The sequence below is a fragment of the Etheostoma spectabile genome, unplaced genomic scaffold, assembly GCF_008692095.1.
Source record: "Etheostoma spectabile isolate EspeVRDwgs_2016 unplaced genomic scaffold, UIUC_Espe_1.0 scaffold00008662, whole genome shotgun sequence".
In the NCBI taxonomy this organism is placed as follows: Eukaryota; Metazoa; Chordata; class Actinopteri; order Perciformes; family Percidae; genus Etheostoma; species Etheostoma spectabile.
In genome coordinates, this window is record NW_022603617.1 from 7553 (window position 1) to 27723 (window position 20171).

The 20171-nt window shown below is 46.2% G+C and overlaps 2 protein-coding genes across 2 annotated transcripts; both read left to right on the plus strand.

The window, feature by feature from the left end:
• The first annotated feature begins 201 nt into the window (after positions 1 to 201).
• LOC116678925 (cephalotoxin-like protein) lies at positions 202 to 10395 on the plus strand. Its single transcript, XM_032508662.1, has 2 exons — positions 202 to 367; positions 8164 to 10395. The coding sequence occupies exon 2, from the start codon at positions 8166 to 8168 to the stop codon at positions 9831 to 9833; it is 1668 nt and encodes a 555-aa protein (XP_032364553.1). The 5' UTR covers positions 202 to 367; positions 8164 to 8165; the 3' UTR covers positions 9834 to 10395.
• On the plus strand, positions 10334 to 10473 carry LOC116678926 (proteoglycan 4; the record flags this gene model as incomplete). The annotated part of the gene is given in 1 exon segment (XM_032508663.1): positions 10334 to 10473. A coding segment is annotated over 1 exon segment (127 nt), but the record flags the coding sequence as incomplete, so codon positions are not given.
• Between the last annotated feature and the right edge of the window lie 9698 nt (positions 10474 to 20171).

The window sequence follows — 20171 nt, forward strand, 5'->3', positions numbered from 1 at the left end:
GAGTTGTTATCGTGTGTGTGTGTGTGTGGTGTGTGTGTATTTGTGTGTGTGTGTGTGTGTGTGTGTGTGTGTGTGTTGTCCCTACATCAGAAGGTGTGGCCAATCAGCTTCCTTTAAAATGAGGGCTTGTGTCCTGCCGGGCTCAGAGATCAGGGGCTTCCTCCGAGACTCAACAACCTGCAGACCGTCGTCAGAGACCGCATCACATCCAGCCCTCATCCAGCCAGCCGACCAATCACATCCAGCCCCCATCCAGCCAGCCGACCAATCACATCCAGCCCCCATCCAGCCAGCCGACCAATCACATCCAGCCCCCATCCAGCCAGCCGACCAATCACAGCGTCCAGATCTCCAAGCCTCTCTCCAGGTCTGAACTCTCTGTTTACTTTCTGCAAAAAACAAACTGTCATTCTACAGGTTTTCCCTGTATTTGTTTTTTTTTTTTACACAAAGATAGAGACAATACTCACCGAACATGAAAAACCTGAAACTGTTAGTAACCTTTTCAAAAAGTGTCTCTGATGTATCAAAATACAAACTTAACATATGAAACTTAAAGAACTTTAAACAAAAACACATTTACAAAAAACAATCTGTGTTGTCAACAGGGACGTTGTAGAGCGTCCTCTGGGGGACAGACTATGCAACGCCATCACTAACAGGGACGTTGTAGAGCGTCCTCTGGGGGACAGACTATGCAACGCCATCACTAACAGGGACGTTGTAGAGCGTCCTCTGGGGGACAGACTATGCAACACCATCACTAACAGGGACGTTGTGGAGCGTCCTTGGTGGACAGACAACGCCATCACTAACAGGGACGTTGTAGAGCGTCCTCTGGTGGACAGACTATGCAACACCATCACTAACAGGGACGTTGTAGAGCGTCCTCTGGGGGACAGACTATGCAACGCCATCACTAACAGGGACGTTGTAGAGCGTCCTCTGGTGGACAGACTATGCTATACTATCATTTATCTGTCAATATAAATGCTTCTGATGAATGAATATTTAAAAAACAATATTTTTTATCGGCCATTATAAATACCGATATTGATAAATTGGAAATTGGCTGATATCGTTGGGTAATATCCGACTCGAGCTGAGGGATTAGAGAACAACGCTTTGATCAGAGCCTCTAAAATCCCTAAGACTGACCTCTAACCCTCAGACCTGATGTCTGTCAAAGGCTTCTCTGTGTCAGGGTCTCACAGTCTTCCACCACATCAACACGGTGGAGAAGGCGTCCAACATTACAGATAGATGGAGAGATAGATGGATGGAGAGATTGAGAGATAGATACTTTATCCATCCTGAAGGAAATTTTAGGCATCCAGTAGACAACCATAACACAATAATCACATATACACACATATACACACATATAGGCAAGGCAAGGCAAGGCAGCTTTATTTGTAGAGCACATTTCAGCAACAGGGCAATTCAAAGTGCTTTACACAAAATCAGTTAAACAGATAAAACAAATACACACATATCACACACATATCACACACATATCACACATATATCACACATATATACACATATACACACGTATTTCATTTCATATTTATTATACTGAAAAGTCAAGAAGTACCATTCCATTTCAATGCAAACGTGCCTGACTCAGTTCATGAACTGGTTTTCAGCAGGTTCCTGTTCTGCAGAAACACAAGACCTAGCTACAGCACGTTGAGACAGACATGTGGACAGGACCTCGATAAGGACTAGACACATTTAGACAACTAAAATAGCAAATACAGTTTACGTAAGGACAAAGACATTTATACAAGACATCAGCTGGGCTAGACAAACACGGACAATGCAAACAAGGCTCGGAAAATACATTAATGCTGCAGGTGTAACTGTTGAGAAGGAGCTGTTGGGCCTTTATGAAATATGAGATGGATGATAGACTTCTGATGTGATGATAGAGTGTGATGGGATGTAAATCCACATCTTGGTGTATGTATGGAAAAAAGATTTCTGACCAAAGTTGTTTTTGTATAGAGGAACTGGAATAAGTGCCTGTAAGACCGACCTAGTGAGGCGTCCTGGTCTCACGTGGGTCGGGCCTGTGACACTGACCTAGTGAGGCGTCCTAGTCTCATGTGGGTCGTGCCTGTAAGACCGACTTAGTGAGGCGTCCTGGTTTCATGTGGGTTGGGTCTGTAAGACCGACCTAGTGAGGCGTCCTGGTCTCATTTGGGTCGGGCCTGTGAGACCGACCCAGTGAGGCATCCTGGTCTCATGTGGATCGGGCCTGTGAGACCGACCCAGTAAGGCGTTCTGGTCTCACGTGGGTCGGAAGAAGTGCAGTAAGTGCCGGTAATGTGCCATTTTGAATCTGAAAATAAAATGCAATTGCGTGGCTGCTTATGAAGTTTTCATCAGTGAAAGCCTTAGAACGTACAAGTGCAATGCAGTGGTGAGACCACTTTGGAAGGTTACTGTGGATCTGAGAGCTCCATGGTATAGTCTGGGGGATCTGGAGAGATCCATGGTATAGTCTGGGGGATCTGGAGTCTGGGGGATCTGAGAGCTCCATGGTATAGTCTGGGGGATCTGGAGAGATCCATGGTATAGTCTGGGGGATCTGGAGTCTGGGGGATCTGAGAGCTCCATGGTGTAGTCTGGTGGTTTATTTGTGCTATCGGTTCAGTGATTTCCTTTGTGGTAAGAGACCAGATAGAAAGACAGGAGGACATGGTTGAAAACAAAATTGCATGTAAGTAGGTTTCAGAAACAGAAGAAGAAAGATATTATCTGATCTTTTTATAAACATAAAGTTTCTGGTTCATGTTTTTGTTAAGTTAGACACATGTTCCCGGTATGTGACATGAGAATCAAGTAGGACTCTAAGATATTTGTAAGTCTTTGAAACAACAAGTTCTTGGTTGGCAAAAGTAATAGAATCAGTAAAAGAAAAAAAATCTGAATGAGTAAAAATAACATTTCATTTTCTGAACATTGATGGTTAAATGGTTCTTTCTCAACCAGTCGTGTAGAAGCTGAAGGTCAGATGATAATTTGGAATTAATGAAATTAGGATTTCAATCCGAATGAAAAATCACAGTATCGTCAGCATACAGTAGACATTTTGAATGATTACACACTTGAGGGAAATCATTGATGTACAAAAGGAAAAGTAAGGGTCCAAGAATGCTGCCTTGTGGAACGCCCACATCAGAGATTTCAGGTTGGGATTTTACATGATTTATTTTAACGACTTGCAACCTGTTCGTTAGGTCGGACAAAAGCATTTCTATCACAGATGATGACAAATTAAATGAGTGAAGTTTATTTAGCAAGATCTGATGGTTCAATGTGTCAAAAGCTTTACAAAAGTACAAAAGATATATACACATATACACACATACAAACACATATATACACACACATAACACACATGTACACACATACAGTATGTCACACATATACACATACATATCATAAAACATTGACTAAAGTGTTGAAAAAAGGAACTAAAATGTGTGAAAAAGTTAAAAACATTTATTACAGTTTTTTCCTATTGCTAAGACACAATTTTGCAAACTAGTCTGGTTTTATCAAAATACTTAACACAATTCACAAAACCACACACCCAAACTGCAAAACACCTCATATATCCTGCAAAATGAAGCACTGCAACCAAAACTACACATAGCATTATCAAAATCAAACTTTTGCATGAAATGGCACACACTTCATTCACATTACCAGAGTTTTGCCTAACCAACTACACACTGTTGGGCATAATGAAAAGCACCCTCATCTTTACTATGCCTTGCCATAATACTAAAATATGTTTTAGATTGTTCACATGCACAGAAATATTTGCAGATACACACACATGCTGGTAAAACATTATTTTATGTTTCACTACAGTGAACAAGTCAGTGCAAAAAATTGCAGATATATTTACATGAGACTGAACAAAAATATTCTTACAAAAAACAGTAAACTGAAAAAGAAAATTTCAGACAAAATATATCACAGTAAAAAAAAGAAGCAAGAAAAATAATTACAGTTTTTTCCATTTGCCGCACAGCCGGTTCGGTCCACAACATCTCGGCATCACAGACAATATGCCCCCCCCCCCCCCACAGACATCGAGGGGGGAGCACCTTGAGTGCCTTATCCATCCCTGAACTGCACCCACATCCATCTCATCACATGCCTCTTCCATAGCCTGCACAAGAGGCACGCGCACAAAGGGCCGCGGGTCGTATACCTTCCACCACCGCCATGCCGAAAAGAACTCTTCTTTGAGGTTCAGACATGGTGAGAATGGTGGGAGGTATCGCACGAGAAATGGTGGGTGGTCAGCGAACCAGTCTTGTACAGCGGCTGCACGATGAACGCTCACGTTGTCCCATACTACAACGTACCGGTTTCCTTGAGGGTCTGCATCATTCATATGCTCTGGTAGTGTGAGAATGTTGTGAAGTCTGTCCAGAAATGTGAGAATATGTGCTGTGTTGTATGGTCCAAGGTTGACATGACGGTGGAGGACAACATGCATACTGGAGATGGCAGAGCACACTGTGATGTTCCCACCACATTGGCCAGGAACATCTATGATGGCTCTGTGGCCAATGACGTTTCTCCCCCTTCTTCTGCTCTTTGCTAGATTGAACCCAGCCTCATCTATAAAGATAAACTCATGTGGGATTGCATGTGCATCCATTTCCAGTACTCCCTGAAAACACATACAAATCTGTCAATATGGTGTTATCCAGTATACAGGGAAACAATGTTCCTCCACCATGGTGTCGTCTCTCAGTCCTTTAGAAAAAACAAAATAAAGAAATATATAGGGCTTGAACAATGCAGCCTAAATATTATTCTTTTCATAGTGCTAACATCCTGATTGGAGTGTTTACAATTAACCAATGGGTGTTTGGCAAGGTGGCACATGTAATTAGTCATTTAGCTCATGTAGTGTCATTTTAAATGGCAGTGTTTTGAAATGGCAAACATGTGACTTTATGTCAGATTGTTGTGTCTTATGCAGGAAACTGTGTTCAGTGCATTTAAAAAGTGCCATTTTGAAATGCAAAATGTGTGTAAAGCAGAAAATGTGTTTAGACTTTCGGAGACTTGAGAGGAAGTTTTGCTCTCTGTGTGTCAGTTTAAATAATTGTGCTGTGCATGTCATTTTAGTGTGTTAGCAAATGGAAAAAACTGTACATGGGACCAAACAAAAATTGTCTTACAAAGAAAATTTCAGAAACAATATATTACAGTTAAAAAGAGGCAACAAAAATAATTAGGCAGCATCTTGCCGCACAGCCGAGTCCGGCCACCACGCCTCGTCAACATCACAGGCAATGTCTTCCCCTGCCAGACATCGAGGGGGGAGCGCCTTGAGGTCCTTATCCATCCCTGACCCCCCACATCAGTCTCATCACACGGCTCCTCCATGGCCTGCACAAGAGGCACGCGCACAAAGGGCTGCCGGTCGTATACCTTCCACCGCCATGCCGAAAAGAACTCTTCTATGGGGTTCAGAAATGGGGAGTATGGTGGCAGGTATTGCATGAGAAATGGTGGGTGGTCAGCAAACCAGTTTTGGACTGCGGCGGCACGATGAAAGCTCACGTTGTCCCATACTAAGACATACCGGTTTCCTTGAGGGTCTGCATCATTCAAACTCTCTGGTGGTCTGAGAATGTTGTGAAGTCTGTCCAGAAATGTGAGAATATGGGCTGTGTTGTAAGGTCCAAGGTTGGCATGACGGTGGAGGACACCATGCAGACTGGAGATGACGGCGCACGTTGTGATGTTCCCACCACGTTGGCCAGGAACATTTATAGCTCTTATTGGCTCTGTGGCCAATGACGTTTCTCCCCCTTCTCCTGGTCTTTGGTTGAACCCAGCCTTGTCTTTAAAGATGAACTCATGTGGGATTGCATGAGCATCCATTTCCAGGACTCCCTGAAAACCAAGAACAAAAATCTGTCAATCTGGTGTTATCCAGTACTACTGGATAACAGTCAATATAGTACTTACATCCACATATGCTCGTCTGACCTCTTTGTTTCCTGGAGAGTTTCTCTCAAACGGCTCCTTATAAAGTTGTTTCATTCTAATTTGGTTTCGCTTGAGAATGCGAGCCAATGTGGACAGACTGACTCGTTGGATGTTGTCTTGGATGATGTGGCTTTGAATTTCTCGTAATCTGATTTCATTATGTTCCAAAACCAAGTTTACAACGCCAGCTTCCTGTTCCCCGGTGAACATTCGGCCCCTTCCTCCACCATGGTGTCGTCTCTCAGTCCTTTAGAAAAAATTAAATAAAGAAATATACAGGGCTTGGACATTGCAGCCTAAATATTTCCCCCCCACAGTAGAGTACATTGTACAGGAAACTTGTACAGTTCATAAATGGCTGATGTCATACACTGAGTAAACAGGTGTCACCCAACTGATACACTATGACATGGGGTGTACTGCATGTGTACTACATGACATATTAGTTACATACCTGTTCTCCAGTCTAAAGGTCCGGATGACAGAGGCGACAGTAAAACGGCTCAAGTTTGGCTGCACTCTCTGTCCAGCCTCACGCGTCGTCCGCCCATGGTGGATCACATGATCTACCGAGGTTGCTCGGATTTCATTTGAAAGTGTTTGTCTTCTTTGGCCATGAACTCCTCTACCTGCTCTACACCTACCTCTCACTCTTCCTCCCCCTCTTGTTCTCAACCTCCCTCTTCCTCTTCCTCTTCCTCTCTCTGCAACGTCTTCCATTGTTGCTGTTAAAAAAAGGTGCTCACCTGTGGTCTTTTTATTGTGCTTACATCCTGATTGGAGTGTTGGCAATTAACCAATGAGGTGTTTGGCCAGGTGGCACATGAAATTAGCCAATTAGCTCATGTAGTGTCATTTTGAATGGCAGTGTTTTGAAATGGCAAACATGTGACTTTATGTCAGATTGTTGTGTCTTATGCAGGAAACTGTGTTCAGTTCATTTTAAAAAGTTCCATTTTAAAATGCAAAATGTGTGTAAAGCAGAAAATGTGTTTAGACTTTCGGAGACTTGAGAGGAAGTTTTGCTCTCTGTGTGTCAGTTTAAATAATTGTGCTGTGCATGTCATTTTAGTGTGTTAGCAACTGGAAAAAACTGTAAAAAGCGTCTACAAAAGTGTTGACGTTCCATTTAGGCATGAAGACAATGCAAGGGTTCACATCCCTTTAAATCCCCTTGTCATCAGAGAAGTTACTCATGTGAAGAAGGAAGGAGACCAACAGTCCCAAGATGTTGCATTAAACTCTGGGGGGTTCCATCCCCAGGGGGGTCCCATCAAAGCCCGCTGAGTTCCCCTTTTCCATATTCTGCACTGCCAACCTTAATTCTTCAATAGTAATCCATTTATCTAAATCAGCTGATTCAACCGCCGTCTGGATTCATCCAACGTGACCTCAGACTCATGCAGATTGGGAGAAAATGTCTGAGAGGGTTCTTTTATTTCAACAGGGTCCGTTCTGATGATCTGAAGATTTAATAGCAGGATTATCTGCATCATGGTCCCTGGACCTGGTTCTCAGGGACAGTAAAGGACGAGGTCTGGTGCTTGTGTTTGGACCAGGATCTCAGATTTCTGCTCATTTCTTTCTTGACTAGTGATCGTTCTGAAGCTATTTGATCAGTAAAATTATAAATTTTTATTTTTGTATATCAAGATCAGCTTTATTTTACATTTGTTGAGGGCTGCAACAATTACTTTCATTATCAATTAATGTGATTCTTTTTGACTTTTGATTTTGCCCAAAAAAAGGTGAGAAAACACACGAAAATGTTCCTCCACAAGCAGATTTATATTGGTGCGAGTCAGCCAGGACTGCGTTCTTATTCAAAATGCTAACTCCTTCAAGTTCTTACGTCGCCCGGGCGAACAAGATCCACGTCAGTTGCCAGGTATTGGTACACGGTGTTATCTCTCCCAGCAATTTGGGGGTTTCACCATCCAGGCTGTCGTAGTCTCTCTGGAGGTCAGAGATCTGGGGGTGAACAGTGTCCCTGATGTCCTGGTGTCCTCTGAATGTGAGGAGAGCCCAATGTCTCTGCAACAGAAAATACATGGGTTTGGTTCCCAGGTTATAGACACCACCCTAATATCCTAATACTTCTTCCTTTTTGTGTTGTCTGTGTTGCAGTCATGGCGTTCCCTCGGCTCTCGGCCTCCATGCTGTTGGCTTCATTGATCCTTCTTCTCTACTGGACCACTTCCTCAGCTCGGTCACATGACCCCACATCCACCAACCTCTCACCCCCCTACAGGGTGAAGAGAGACCTGCCTTTTGAAGCCAGAGAGAAAGTGGATAGAGCTTTGGCAACTTTAGCAGAGGCAAAAGCGTTGCTCCCTTTGATCAAAAAAGGACTTGAAAAATTTGATTCCCAAAAGTTGACAGCTGTGATGAAGAGTCTCTCCAACATCTCCAGCTTGGTGCCCGGCATCGGAGGTCTGATCACAGCTTTGGTCAACATGGCCTTGATCTTCATCCCCCAGACCGACCCGGTGTTGAACGAGGTGAAGAAAGGGTTTGCTGAAGTGAACAGGAAGTTGGACTCTATCTCCATCCAGATCTCCAACCTGGCCACAGACGTAGAATGGTATAACTACGCCAGCGTCTACTCTCAAGACGAAGTCCGCATCCTCAACTCCTGGAAGAGGTTCAGTGATCTTCTCCAGAACAGTAACTTGTTAACAAATGAAGAAGACAAACTCCGACTGGCAGAGATGTTCGTCAACTACTATGAGAACACAGGAACTGAGTCCAGCGTGTCCAACCTCTACCATTACCTGACGATCAGAGACACGTCTCTCAGTAGAAACCTCAACGATCTGCTGACAAAGAAGTTCAAATGTGACATTCAAGAGATCGGCAAATACAACGTCTATTTCAGCAGTTTGCTGTGGAAGGGGATGGTGCTGAACCAGGTCTACTGGAAACTGATCGGGTTGGATTCAACGGGTATAGAAGCCGAACACACCAAGATGTTCAAGGACGTCTATGAGACTCAGAAATTAACTGTGCACTACTGCCTGGCCAACTACAAGCACTACCTGAAGCAAGACGTGGTGGAGATCAGCAAAGGACTCAGTGCCGACGACACTACAGCCATCGCTAACAAGGTGAAAAGGTTCCTGGATAGCAAGTACTTCTGGTACAACTGGGTGGTGATGGTGTACAAAGATGAAGATAAGAATCATGAGTTATACAACATGATCAAGATCCCAGCGGGGACGACCACGGTAAATGTGGGCCACGTTCAGAAAGCAGAGGAGATAAGTAAAGAAGCCGTTAAAACCAACGTAGATGGTTGCTACGCGAGGGATTATGGAAAACATTATCCGCCCCGTCCAGCAGTTCCAATTACAACTGACGTGACAACATGTAAAAAAATTCAAACAAGCATATCGCAGTGCAGACGTGACACGGGGGCTGGTCCCATTGGAGAGTTTGTTAAAGTGATGCACGCCAGTTCTAGTGTGGATTTGGTTCAAGTCCCAGAAGCCCTGTTGACTATTAAGTGCATAGTGGACAAATGGTATAACCCTTACAAGCTCTTTGTCTACTACTCCCGAACCTGCCATGACTGCGAGAAAAATCCATGTAAGAACGGGAAGTGCATTCCTCTGTGGGACACAAACGAATACCTGTGTGAGTGTCCTCCTGGTTACTATGGTGACAGATGTGAAACGAGGATTGATATCAATAACATCAAAGCTATTTACAAAGGGCGCACTGTCCCTGACATCACCATCAGCGCCAAACTGAAGAAGATTCAACTTACACTCGACAACATGCGTCGTGGTCACTGACAACAACAAGTCAGATTCATCATTGTCACATACTCTGAGTACTCTGAGTACTCTGAGTACTCTGAGTACCCAGAGCTTTCCATTTGCAGCTTCATGCTAACATCAATACATCCGCCCCTGATTAATCTACATATAATAAGATAAGATAAGAAACCTTTATCTGTCCCACAACGGCCCGTGTATGTTGCAGAGTGTTCGTGACATCCCATAATGACAAAGAATTTTAGAAATATTTTCTGATATATCAAAAAGAATAAATTGAAATAACACATTGACATGAGTCCACCTGTGGTAAATTAAACTGATCGGACATACCATGGACCAGCTCTGGTCTGTCTCTAGACGGCCTCCCAGCGGACAGACCCCCCACCAGGAGGCTGGAGGACCTTCCTGCAGAGACCAGGGACAGGGAGTGGCAGAGCAACGTGGCCTCCATGAGTCTTAGATGGTCCAAGTCTGGAACAACCAGGACTCTCCAACAGCTCCTCATTTCAAAGCCCCAGTAGTCCCAAAATGGTCCCGTTGGACAGAAAGTCCACTAGTCCGTCAGCTAGGTATCACACAGACACACTCCCATCGCTCCAAAGACCCCCCAGGAACAAGCTCCAAAGACCCCCCAGGAACAAGCTCCAAAGACCCTTCCTCCAGGAAAAGCTTCACATTCTCCTAATTAATCCGGCTGCTCTGCTTCTGATTGGCTCCCCTTGATATTCTTCCCCTGACCCTGTTTTGTTGGGACTACAAGGTTTATTTGACTTTTAAAGCATCAATAAGAAGCTGTACTACTACTATATACTACATACTGTTAGCTACTATATACTATATACTATCTACTATATACTATCTACTATCTACTATCTACTATATACTGTTATCTACTATATACTATGTGCTGTATACTGTAAGTTGATATTATGATTGATTAAAGCTTGAAGATCCTGAACATGATGAGATGTGAGTAATTAAAGTAGTTGAAGTCCACTGTGTGTGAAGCTCTGGTGTTGTTGACCCCCCCCCTCAGACGGAGACAACAGGACAACTAACTCATTAAAGAATAACCATAACACTGCTTGGTTCTTCACTTAACGACAGAATATTCTGATCTGTTGGAATAAAAAGATAGATCACAATTTAGATCCAATTTAGGTTGATTTGGTGAAATTTGACCAAATCAATGTCCGTCAAACAATTCCACTCGTCCACACCGTTACACGTGCATCCAGTTCATGAATTGTCCTCTGCGTTTCCCCACACCGGTCTGAGATGTTAGAGACAGTCCACCGGTCTTAGATGTTACGAGACAGTCCACCGGTCTGAGATGTTACGAGACAGTCCACCGGTCTGAGATGTTACGAGACAGTCCACCGGTCTGAGATGTTAGAGACAGTCCACCGGTCTGAGATGTTAGAGACAGTCCACCGTCTGAGAGACAGTGGTCTGAGATGTTAGAGACAGTCCACCGGTCTGAGATGTTAGAGACAGTCCACCGGTCTGAGATGTTAGAGACAGTCCACCGGTCTGAGATGTTAGAGACAGTCCACCGGTCTTAGATGTTACGAGACAGTCCACCGGTCTGAGATGTTAGAGACAGTCCACCGGTCTGAGATGTTAGAGACAGTCCACCGGTCTTAGATGTTAGAGACAGTCCACCGGTCTGAGATGTTAGAGACAGTCCACTGGTCTGAGATGTTACGAGACAGTCCACCGGTCTTAGATGTTAGAGACAGTTCACTGGACTGGTCAGCCCTCAGATGTAAAACCTTCATCCTCTCAATCACTCCATGTGGGCACTCTTTAAGTTCCCCAGACAGCTTGTGGGTAAAGTTGCTGGCGGCTGTCTTACCAATTTACGATAGGTCAGGGAGACCCCAGCTCCAATGATCAGGGGTCCCACCAACAGAATTCCAATTATCCAAAAACGTCTTCCACAGTGAGAGCGTCCAGGCAGACCGCTTGCCAATTCTCCCAGGAATCACGAGCGTAGCCTGCAGGGGACGTCCCACTGGGGCAGATCAGCCCACCTGGGGAGGCATGCTTGGGTGAAAAAATCTTGTCAACAGCGCTGAGTGACCAGATAATCAATTCCATGTTGAATGTTCCTGGAAAACATTACATTACATGTGTGGTCGGTCTTATTATTCCACTTAATATTCATCACTTTGACACACAGCAGCTGGACCAATCACAGCTCACAAGACTTATTATCATTATTATTATTATTATTATTATTATTATTATTATTATTATTGTTATTGTATATAACTATATAGTAATATAGGAAACTACATGTATATATACATATACCAGGTACCTCCGCTGGTAGCTTAGCTAAAAAACTGATGCTGGAATTCCAATTTACTTGCGGGAGTCATCCCAGAAGGATTAATAAAGAGAGTCTAAGACTCAGTGTAATAACAAGAGGACTTAGTTTGGAAGCGGATTTGTTGACGGAGGGAGAGGGAAGTGGGGACGAAGATGTCAAGGACCGGGACGCAGAGACAGGGAGTCCTGGGGAGTCTCAAGAGGGAAGGGACTCGTGGATAGTCTGGGAGAGCCAGGAGCAAGGGTCCAAGGGGGAGAACCAGGAGCAAGGGTCCAAGGGGGAGAACCAGGAGCAAGGGGTCCGAGGGGGAGACACTGGAGCAAGGGTCCGAGGGGGAGACACTGGAGCAAGGGTTTTAGGGGGAGTAACTGGAGCAGGGGTCCGAGGGGGAGAACCAGGAGCAAGGGTCCAAGGGGGAGACACTGGAGCAAGGGTCCGAGGGGGAGACGCTGGAGCAAGGGTCCGAGGGGGAGACACTGGAGCAAGGGTCTGAGGGGGAAACGCTGGAGCAAGGGTCCGAGGGGGAGACGCTGGAGCAAGGGTCCGAGGGGGAGACGCTGGAGCAAGGGTCCGAGGGGGAGACACTGGAGCAAGGGTTTTAGGGGGAGACACTGGAGCAGGGGTCCGAGGGGGAAACGCTGGAGCAAGGGTCCGAGGGGGAGACACTGGAGCAGGGGTCCGAGGGGGAGACGCTGGAGCAAGGGTCCGGGGGAGACACTGGAGCAGGGTCCGAGGGGGAGACGCTGGAGCAAGGGTCCGAGGGGGAGACGCTGAGCAGGGGTCGAGGGGGACGCTGGAGCAGGGGTCCGAGGGGGAGACACTGGAGCAAGGGTCCGAGGGGGAGACACTGGAGCAAGGGTTTTAGGGGGAGACACTGGAGCAGGGTCCGAGGGGGAGACGCTGGAGCAAGGGTCCGAGGGGGAGACGCTGGAGCAAGGGTCCGAGGGGGAGACACTGGAGCAAGGGTTTTAGGGGGAGACACTGGAGCAGGGGTCTGAGGGGGAGACGCTGGAGCAAGGGTTTTAGGGGGAGACACTGGAGCAGGGTCCGAGGGGGAGACACTGGAGCAAGGGTCCGAGGGGGAGACACTGGAGCAAGGGTCTGAGGGGGAAACGCTGGAGCAAGGGTCCGAGGGGGAGACGCTGGAGCAAGGGTCCGAGGGGGAGACGCTGGAGCAAGGGTCCGAGGGGGAGACGCTGGAGCAGGGGTCCGAGGGGGAGACGCTGGAGCAGGGGTCCGAGGGGGAGACGCTGGAGCAAGGGTCCGAGGGGGAGACACTGGAGCAAGGGTTTTAGGGGGAGACACTGGAGCAGGGGTCCGAGGGGGAAACGCTGGAGCAAGGGTCCGAGGGGGAGACACTGGAGCAAGGGTCCGAGGGGGAGACGCTGGAGCAAGGGTCCGAGGGGGAGACACTGGAGCAGGGGTCCGAGGGGGAGACGCTGGAGCAGGGGTCCGGTCCGAGGGGGAGACGCTGGAGCAGGGGTCCGGTCCGAGGGGGAGACGCAATAGTTTACACTGACCTAGCAAAAAAAGTTTTTCTCCTCTTAAGAGTATTCAAATCCTGTTCCCAAAACACTGGATTAACCAGGGTTTTCTGGACGCTGACGACAGGGCTCGGCTGGTCAGTAAGAAATACTTCACTGTGAATTTGATTGATTACTCAGAAGTCTGGTATTTGTTTGCATGCTAATAGAAATATGACAGAAGTTGTGACTGTGTTTGGGAATTAAAGAAATAATAGTTTTAATAACAGGGGGAAGTAAATGGTTTAAAAGGTTTTTGTCTTGTTGTCGTGTGTTTTCCAGATAATCGCTCTTTAGATCTTTTTTACATGAGTAGCTGTTTATTTCTTTATGTGATTTATGTGTTTATAGTGTTTATAGTGTTTATAGTGTTTATAGTGAGAATGTCTAGATCACATTCCAAGAATTTATGATTTACAAAGTTCAATCATTTCCTCCATGATCAACAACAAGCTGCGTCTCCATGGTTACAGCCATGTGCCTTGACCAGTTAGGAGGGAGAGATCAATTCATATTTACTTGATCTTCTTAAATATTCCTATTGAAGTTAATAATATCAATCAATCCTATGTTTTGCTATGACCTGAAGATGTATGATATGCAAAGGTGATGTTTGGAATCATCTTCTCAGGCTTCATGCTCCATAACTTTGTTCTCTATAAACAACTAAAATAATCTGAATAAAAACATTTGTTATTAATTTACTGTTTATGCATCTTTTCATTCTAATGGATTCAATTTGTAGATTAAACCTTTATTTAATGTAGTTGTTGCAAAGTCCCCACTAATCACGATAGCATTTGTGTGAATTATGTAAATAATTAAATAATATGCAAATGAGGTCCGAACCAACAATGTGAACTCGTGTTTTAACTCGTCCCCAAATATGATGATGAAGTCATAACTTCATCAAATCAGATGTTTAAAGTCGTGTTTGAGCTAACAAGGCGACGGGGAGTAGACCTGGTTTCATACTCTAGCCCCTCTAGGAAGGGTGGTCCCGGGCCTGGACCCGACCCTGGACCCGATCCTGAACCCGGGCCTGGACCCAACCCTGGACCCTGGCACTGGACCCGGCCCTGACCCCGGCCCTGGACTCAATCCTGACCCCGGCCCTGACCCCGGCCCTGGACCCTGGCACTGGACCCGGCCCTGACCCCGGCCCAGGACCCTGGCACTGGACCCGGCCCTGGACCCTGGCACTGGACCCGGCCCTGACCCCGGCCCTGGACCCCGGCCCTGGACCCTGGCACTGGACCCGGCCCTGGCCCCGGCCCTGGACCCTGGCACTGGACCCGGCCCTGACCCCGGCCCTGGACCCGGCCCTGACCCCGGCCCTGGACCCTGGCACTGGACCCGGCCCTGACCCCGGCCCAGGACCCTGGCACTGGACCCGGCCCTGGACCCTGGCACTGGACCCGGCCCTGACCCGGCCCTGGACCCCGGCCCTGGACCCTGGCACTGGACCCGGCCCTGGCTTCGGCCCTGGACCCTGGCACTGGACCCGTCCCTGACCCCGGCCCTGGACCCTGGCACTGGACCTGGCCCTGACCCCGGCCCTGGACCCTGGCACTGGACCTGGCACTGGACCCTGGCACTGGACCCCGGCCCTGGACCCTGGCACTGGACCCGCCCTGGACCCGGCCCTGACCCCGGCCCTGAACCCTGGAACTGGACCCTGGCACTGGACCCTGGCACTGGACCCGGCCCTGGACCCCGGCCCTGTCCCCGGCCCTAGATCTGGTTCTGACCCCGCCCCTGACCCAGCCAAATGTAAGTAAGTAAGTAAAAGTTTATTTATATAGCACCTTTCACAGGCATAAGGCCACAAAGTGCTTCACAACAAAACATGACTATCAATAAAATACACACAATAAAAGCATAGACAGTACATGATCATAACAACCCACAAGTAGCTAATTGAAAGCCTGAACAAATAAATGCGTCTTTAGTCTGCATTTGAAGACATCCACAGAATCAGAAAAACGAATAGACGGTGGAAGGTCATTCCACAACCTGGGGGCAACAGCCTGAAAAGACCGGTCACCTCTAGTCCGGTAGGGAGAGCGTGGAACAGTCAGCAGGTTCTGGTCCACAGACCTCAGAGCACGCACAGGGGTATAACGCTGAATCAGGTCACTGATATAGAGGGGAGCCTGGCCATGTAAAGCTCTAAAAACTAAAACCAAAATTTTAAAATGTATCCTATAAGACACTGGTAGCCAATGAAGTTCTTTTAGGATTGGGGATATGTGAGACCTCCTGTTAGTACGGGTTAAAATTCTGGCTGCAGAGTTTTGTACTAATTGCAGTCGAGAGAGCTCCTTCTTGTTTAAGCATAAAAATAAACTATTACAATAGTCTAACCGCGAAGACACAAAGGCATGAATGATAAGCTCCAAATCATTTCTTGAAACTAGATTTCTAAGTTTTGAGATTTTTCTTAATTGAAAAAAGCAGTTTCTCATCAGCTGCTTACAGTGCTGCACTAACGACATGTCTTTGTCCAGGATAACTCCCAAATTTCTAAGGCTTGGCTTAGCAGACTGACCTAAATCCCCCAAGTATTGTTTAATCCCAGGGATTGCATCCTCAGGGGCAATGATCAATGTTTCTGTTTTGTCTGCATTTAGCTGCAGGGAGTTTTCACTTAACCATTTTTTGATTTCCACAAGACAATGGAGCAAGGAGTTTACCTTACAGATCTCTGATGGCTTGAAGCAACAGTAAAGTTGGATATCATCAGCAAATAGGTGAAAAGAAACATCATTAAACCTTTGTATGATCTTTTCCAAAGGGATCAAATACAACAAGAATAGAACAGGGCCCAGAACAGAGCCTTGAGGCACTCCACAGAGCAGGTCTGCAGACTCAGACCTTATTTGGTTAGCTGTAACACTGAAACTACGCCCAGATAAATATGAGGTGAACCACTGTAGAACTGACCCAGACAGCCCTACTTGATCCCTTAATCTTTTCAGCAGAACCTGGTGGTCGACGGTGTCAAAGGCTGAAGACAGATCCAAGAGAACTAGAACAGAGTGTCTTCCAGAGTCAGCTGACATCATGATGTCATTTGACACTTTCAGTAAGGCCGTTTCGGTAGAGTGTTGTTTACGAAACCCTGACTGGAATGGCTCATGGATGTTGCTATTATCCAGGTGAAATGTCAACTGTTCGCAGACTACCTTCTCAATGATCTTGGATAAAAACGGGAGCTTAGAAACAGGCCGAAAACTATTCAAATCTGACGGGTCCAAACCTGCCTTTCTTAGCAATGGTTCCACTATAGCATGCTTAAAAGCATCTGGAAAAACGCCAGTAGACAGCGAGAGGTTAACCGTTTTAGTTACACAAGGGCCAATTTCATCAAACACTTTTTTGAATAATCTGAATGGAATGACGTCAGATGAACAGGAAGATGGCTTCATCCTGGTCACCAATTCAGAAATATCAGAAATCGTCACAGTCTTAAAAGTGGACCACATGCTGGGGACTGGCTTAAAAACAGCAGTGGTACCACACGAATGGGACGGGATTTTATCTTTAATCATTTTAATTTTGTTTGTGAAAAAACCCAAAAAGGCATTGCTGTCAGCTTTACAAAAAACAGGGATAACTGGGGCAGCAGGGCAAACAAGCGTATTGATCGTATCAAACAGCACTTTAGGATTTTTTTTATTTACTGTTATTAGTTGACGGATATAGTCAGATCTGGCTTTTCCAACCGTCACATTATAGGACAACACAAGTTCTCTGAGATAAAGCCTGTGTACCTCAAGGCTAGTGGATTTCCACAGGCGTTCAGTCTTTCGACACAGTCTCTTAAGTTTTAAAATCTCTTCATTTATCCAGGGCGACATTTTTTCTCGGGTAGGCAAGTTTGTATTTAGAGGGGCCACCTGATCCAGAATTTCTTCACAGTGATTGTTTAAACAGTGAACGAAACCATCCACATCAAGGCAATCCATAAGTAGAGCAGGATCAAACAAATCAGATAGAATATCTGCAGTATCTGCCGTGATAACACGTCTCTGAGACGTAACTACTGGAAGCTTTGGGTCAGAACTGAAGTGAAGATCAAACAGAACAATATTATGGTCACTCATATGGACATCATTTACAGATACGTTTAATATATCTAGGCCAAGTGTAAAAACTAAGTCTAAAATATGGCCTTTTGGTGAGTGGGCTCAGATACATGCTGATTAAAATTAAAAGTTTCAGTCTATGTTAAAAATTCCATTGCGGAGCAAGATGAGTTGTCATCTACATGAAGATTAAAATCCCCAAGGATTAAGACAGATTCCAGTTTAATAATAGAGGATAAGAAATCACTAAAATCCTTTAAAAAGACAGCAGCAGGGCCCAGAGGTCGATAAACCAGAATACAGTAGAAGGGGGATAAAAAACCCACCTGTACCATCTGCAGTTCAAAAGAAGAGAATTTTTGGGGCAAGATTTCATTACACTTGTGGATGTCCTTGTGCACAATAGCCAGTCCACCACCGCGACGAGAAGGGCGGGGCCTCCCAATAGCAGAGCAACCAGCTGGGCAGAGCTCATTTGAATGAATAAGCTCTTCCTCTCTCTGCCATGTCTCTGACAAACACATAATATCCAGGCCTTCCCTTGCGAAAAGATCATTTAATGAATGTGACTTATTTGCAATAGAACGAGTTTTCAACAGGCCGAAATGCATTTCAGAGAAAGTCACGGAGGCAGCGTCCCTGCTTTGCAACGGCACCGGTTGCAGGCACGACCAGCGTTCACATGGTCTCCTGCCGGTCCACTTGGAAAGGGCCGGCACAAACACGGAAGTAGACATCAGCGGCGGAGATCCCTGACCACCACCACTCCAGCGCTGCGAATGATCCAGGACATCCATTGAAAACCGAACAGGCGGCGGCGAAGCTACGCTGCCGCTCACATCGAGAAGAGGAATATGTCGCAGGCACCGAAAGCGGTCCCGGCGGCCAAAGACAACAGAGCCACCGCGCGCTGCGGCACGCCTTTGCCTGACCTGAACACCAGACCGCAAGCCTCTTTTCCTGGGTCTCCTACGGACCCTACCCGGGGCCCGGTATAGTAGCAAGTAGTCAGGTGAGTCAAGATCGATAGCAAATGGAGGAGGAAATGGCCGTTTGAATCCGTCGCAGTTACCAAGCAGGACCTCCATCGACTCTCTGATGTGAAACAAAGAGTCCCGGTCATAAGTCCACACTAGAGTGCGGATCGGGACGGATTTTTCTGTCCGAGCCCGGCCCGCGTCCGACAGAGCAGAAACCGAACCCGACCCGAGCCCGACAGGCAGTAAGATATTTCTGTCCGAGCCCGACCCGACACAGTTAAAATCGCATTTGTTTCTCATCCTAATGACACATGTACGTTTGTTTGTGTGAAAGCTTTTATTAACCAATGGTAGGAAGGCATTCAGAAATGTCACCAGATGAGCATCAATGCACACGGGGCAACAAGCGCCGTTACCTCCATAATCAGCTGTTTAAATTCTAAATGTTCAACGCCTTATCACGCTGACGGGACCGAGCCGACCCGAACCCCAGCATCCTTTCTAGAAAACTGTTCGAACCCGGCCCGGCCCGTCGTGTCCCGTCGGGTCCCGTCGGGCTCGGGTCGGGTATCCATCCTCTAGTCCACACAGCCAGGACGCATCCATCTGTTATGCAGGCTGAGATGATCACGTACACTGAGAAACATTAATGATTTACACAGCGGGAGAAGAGCCGCGGCTCTGCCAGTTACAGGCGCCATCTTGCTCTCTCCTTCCATGATGATTAAGAGGACCATTCTTGAAATGTAATGAAAGTAGTGACCTGATTATTAATTTAACTTGTGAGGAGCGTTGTTGGAAAGAAAGAAACCCAAATTTCTGCTATAGACCATTTTTGGAAAGGAGTCAATTTAGACCTGAAAACACCAGGAGGGTTAAATATATTATATTATAATATATTAGATTAGATTAGATTAGATTAGATAGATTAGATTAGATTAGATTAAAGGTTAACTTCGTCTACACAGATCTGTTTGATTTATACTCGTTGGGAATGTCGATCTAAAACATAAACAATAAAGTTTTTTGAAAAGCGTTATTTCTGATTGGCTTAACGTGCTGCATCGTCATCGTCAAGCGGCCAATCAGATCGCTCGTGGTGCCGCGGAGATTTGAAATCAGAAATGGCCGAAGTTGGAGCGTAAGTCTTTGACATTTATCGCTGTTTCTTCACGTTTAACGAGTGACTGCGACCCGGTTGAGTGTTGAGATGTTGTTTAACGTCCAGACGGTGTTTTCATGTCGCTAACGGTTCACAATGTGTAACTCAAACGGCTGAAAACGGGAAAGCTAACGGTCCACGTTAGCAAGCTAATGAGAAGCTAAGTATCTAACTAGTAAGCTAACGTAGCTAGCTAACTGCTGTTAGTTTTCATGTATCTCTGTGTGTGTGTGTGTGTGTGTGTGTGTGTGTGTGTGTG

Coding starts and splice junctions, on each gene's coding strand:
- LOC116678925 (XM_032508662.1), top strand. CDS start 8,166: ATGGCGTTCCCTCGGCTCTCGGCCTCCATGCTGTTGGCTTCATTGATC.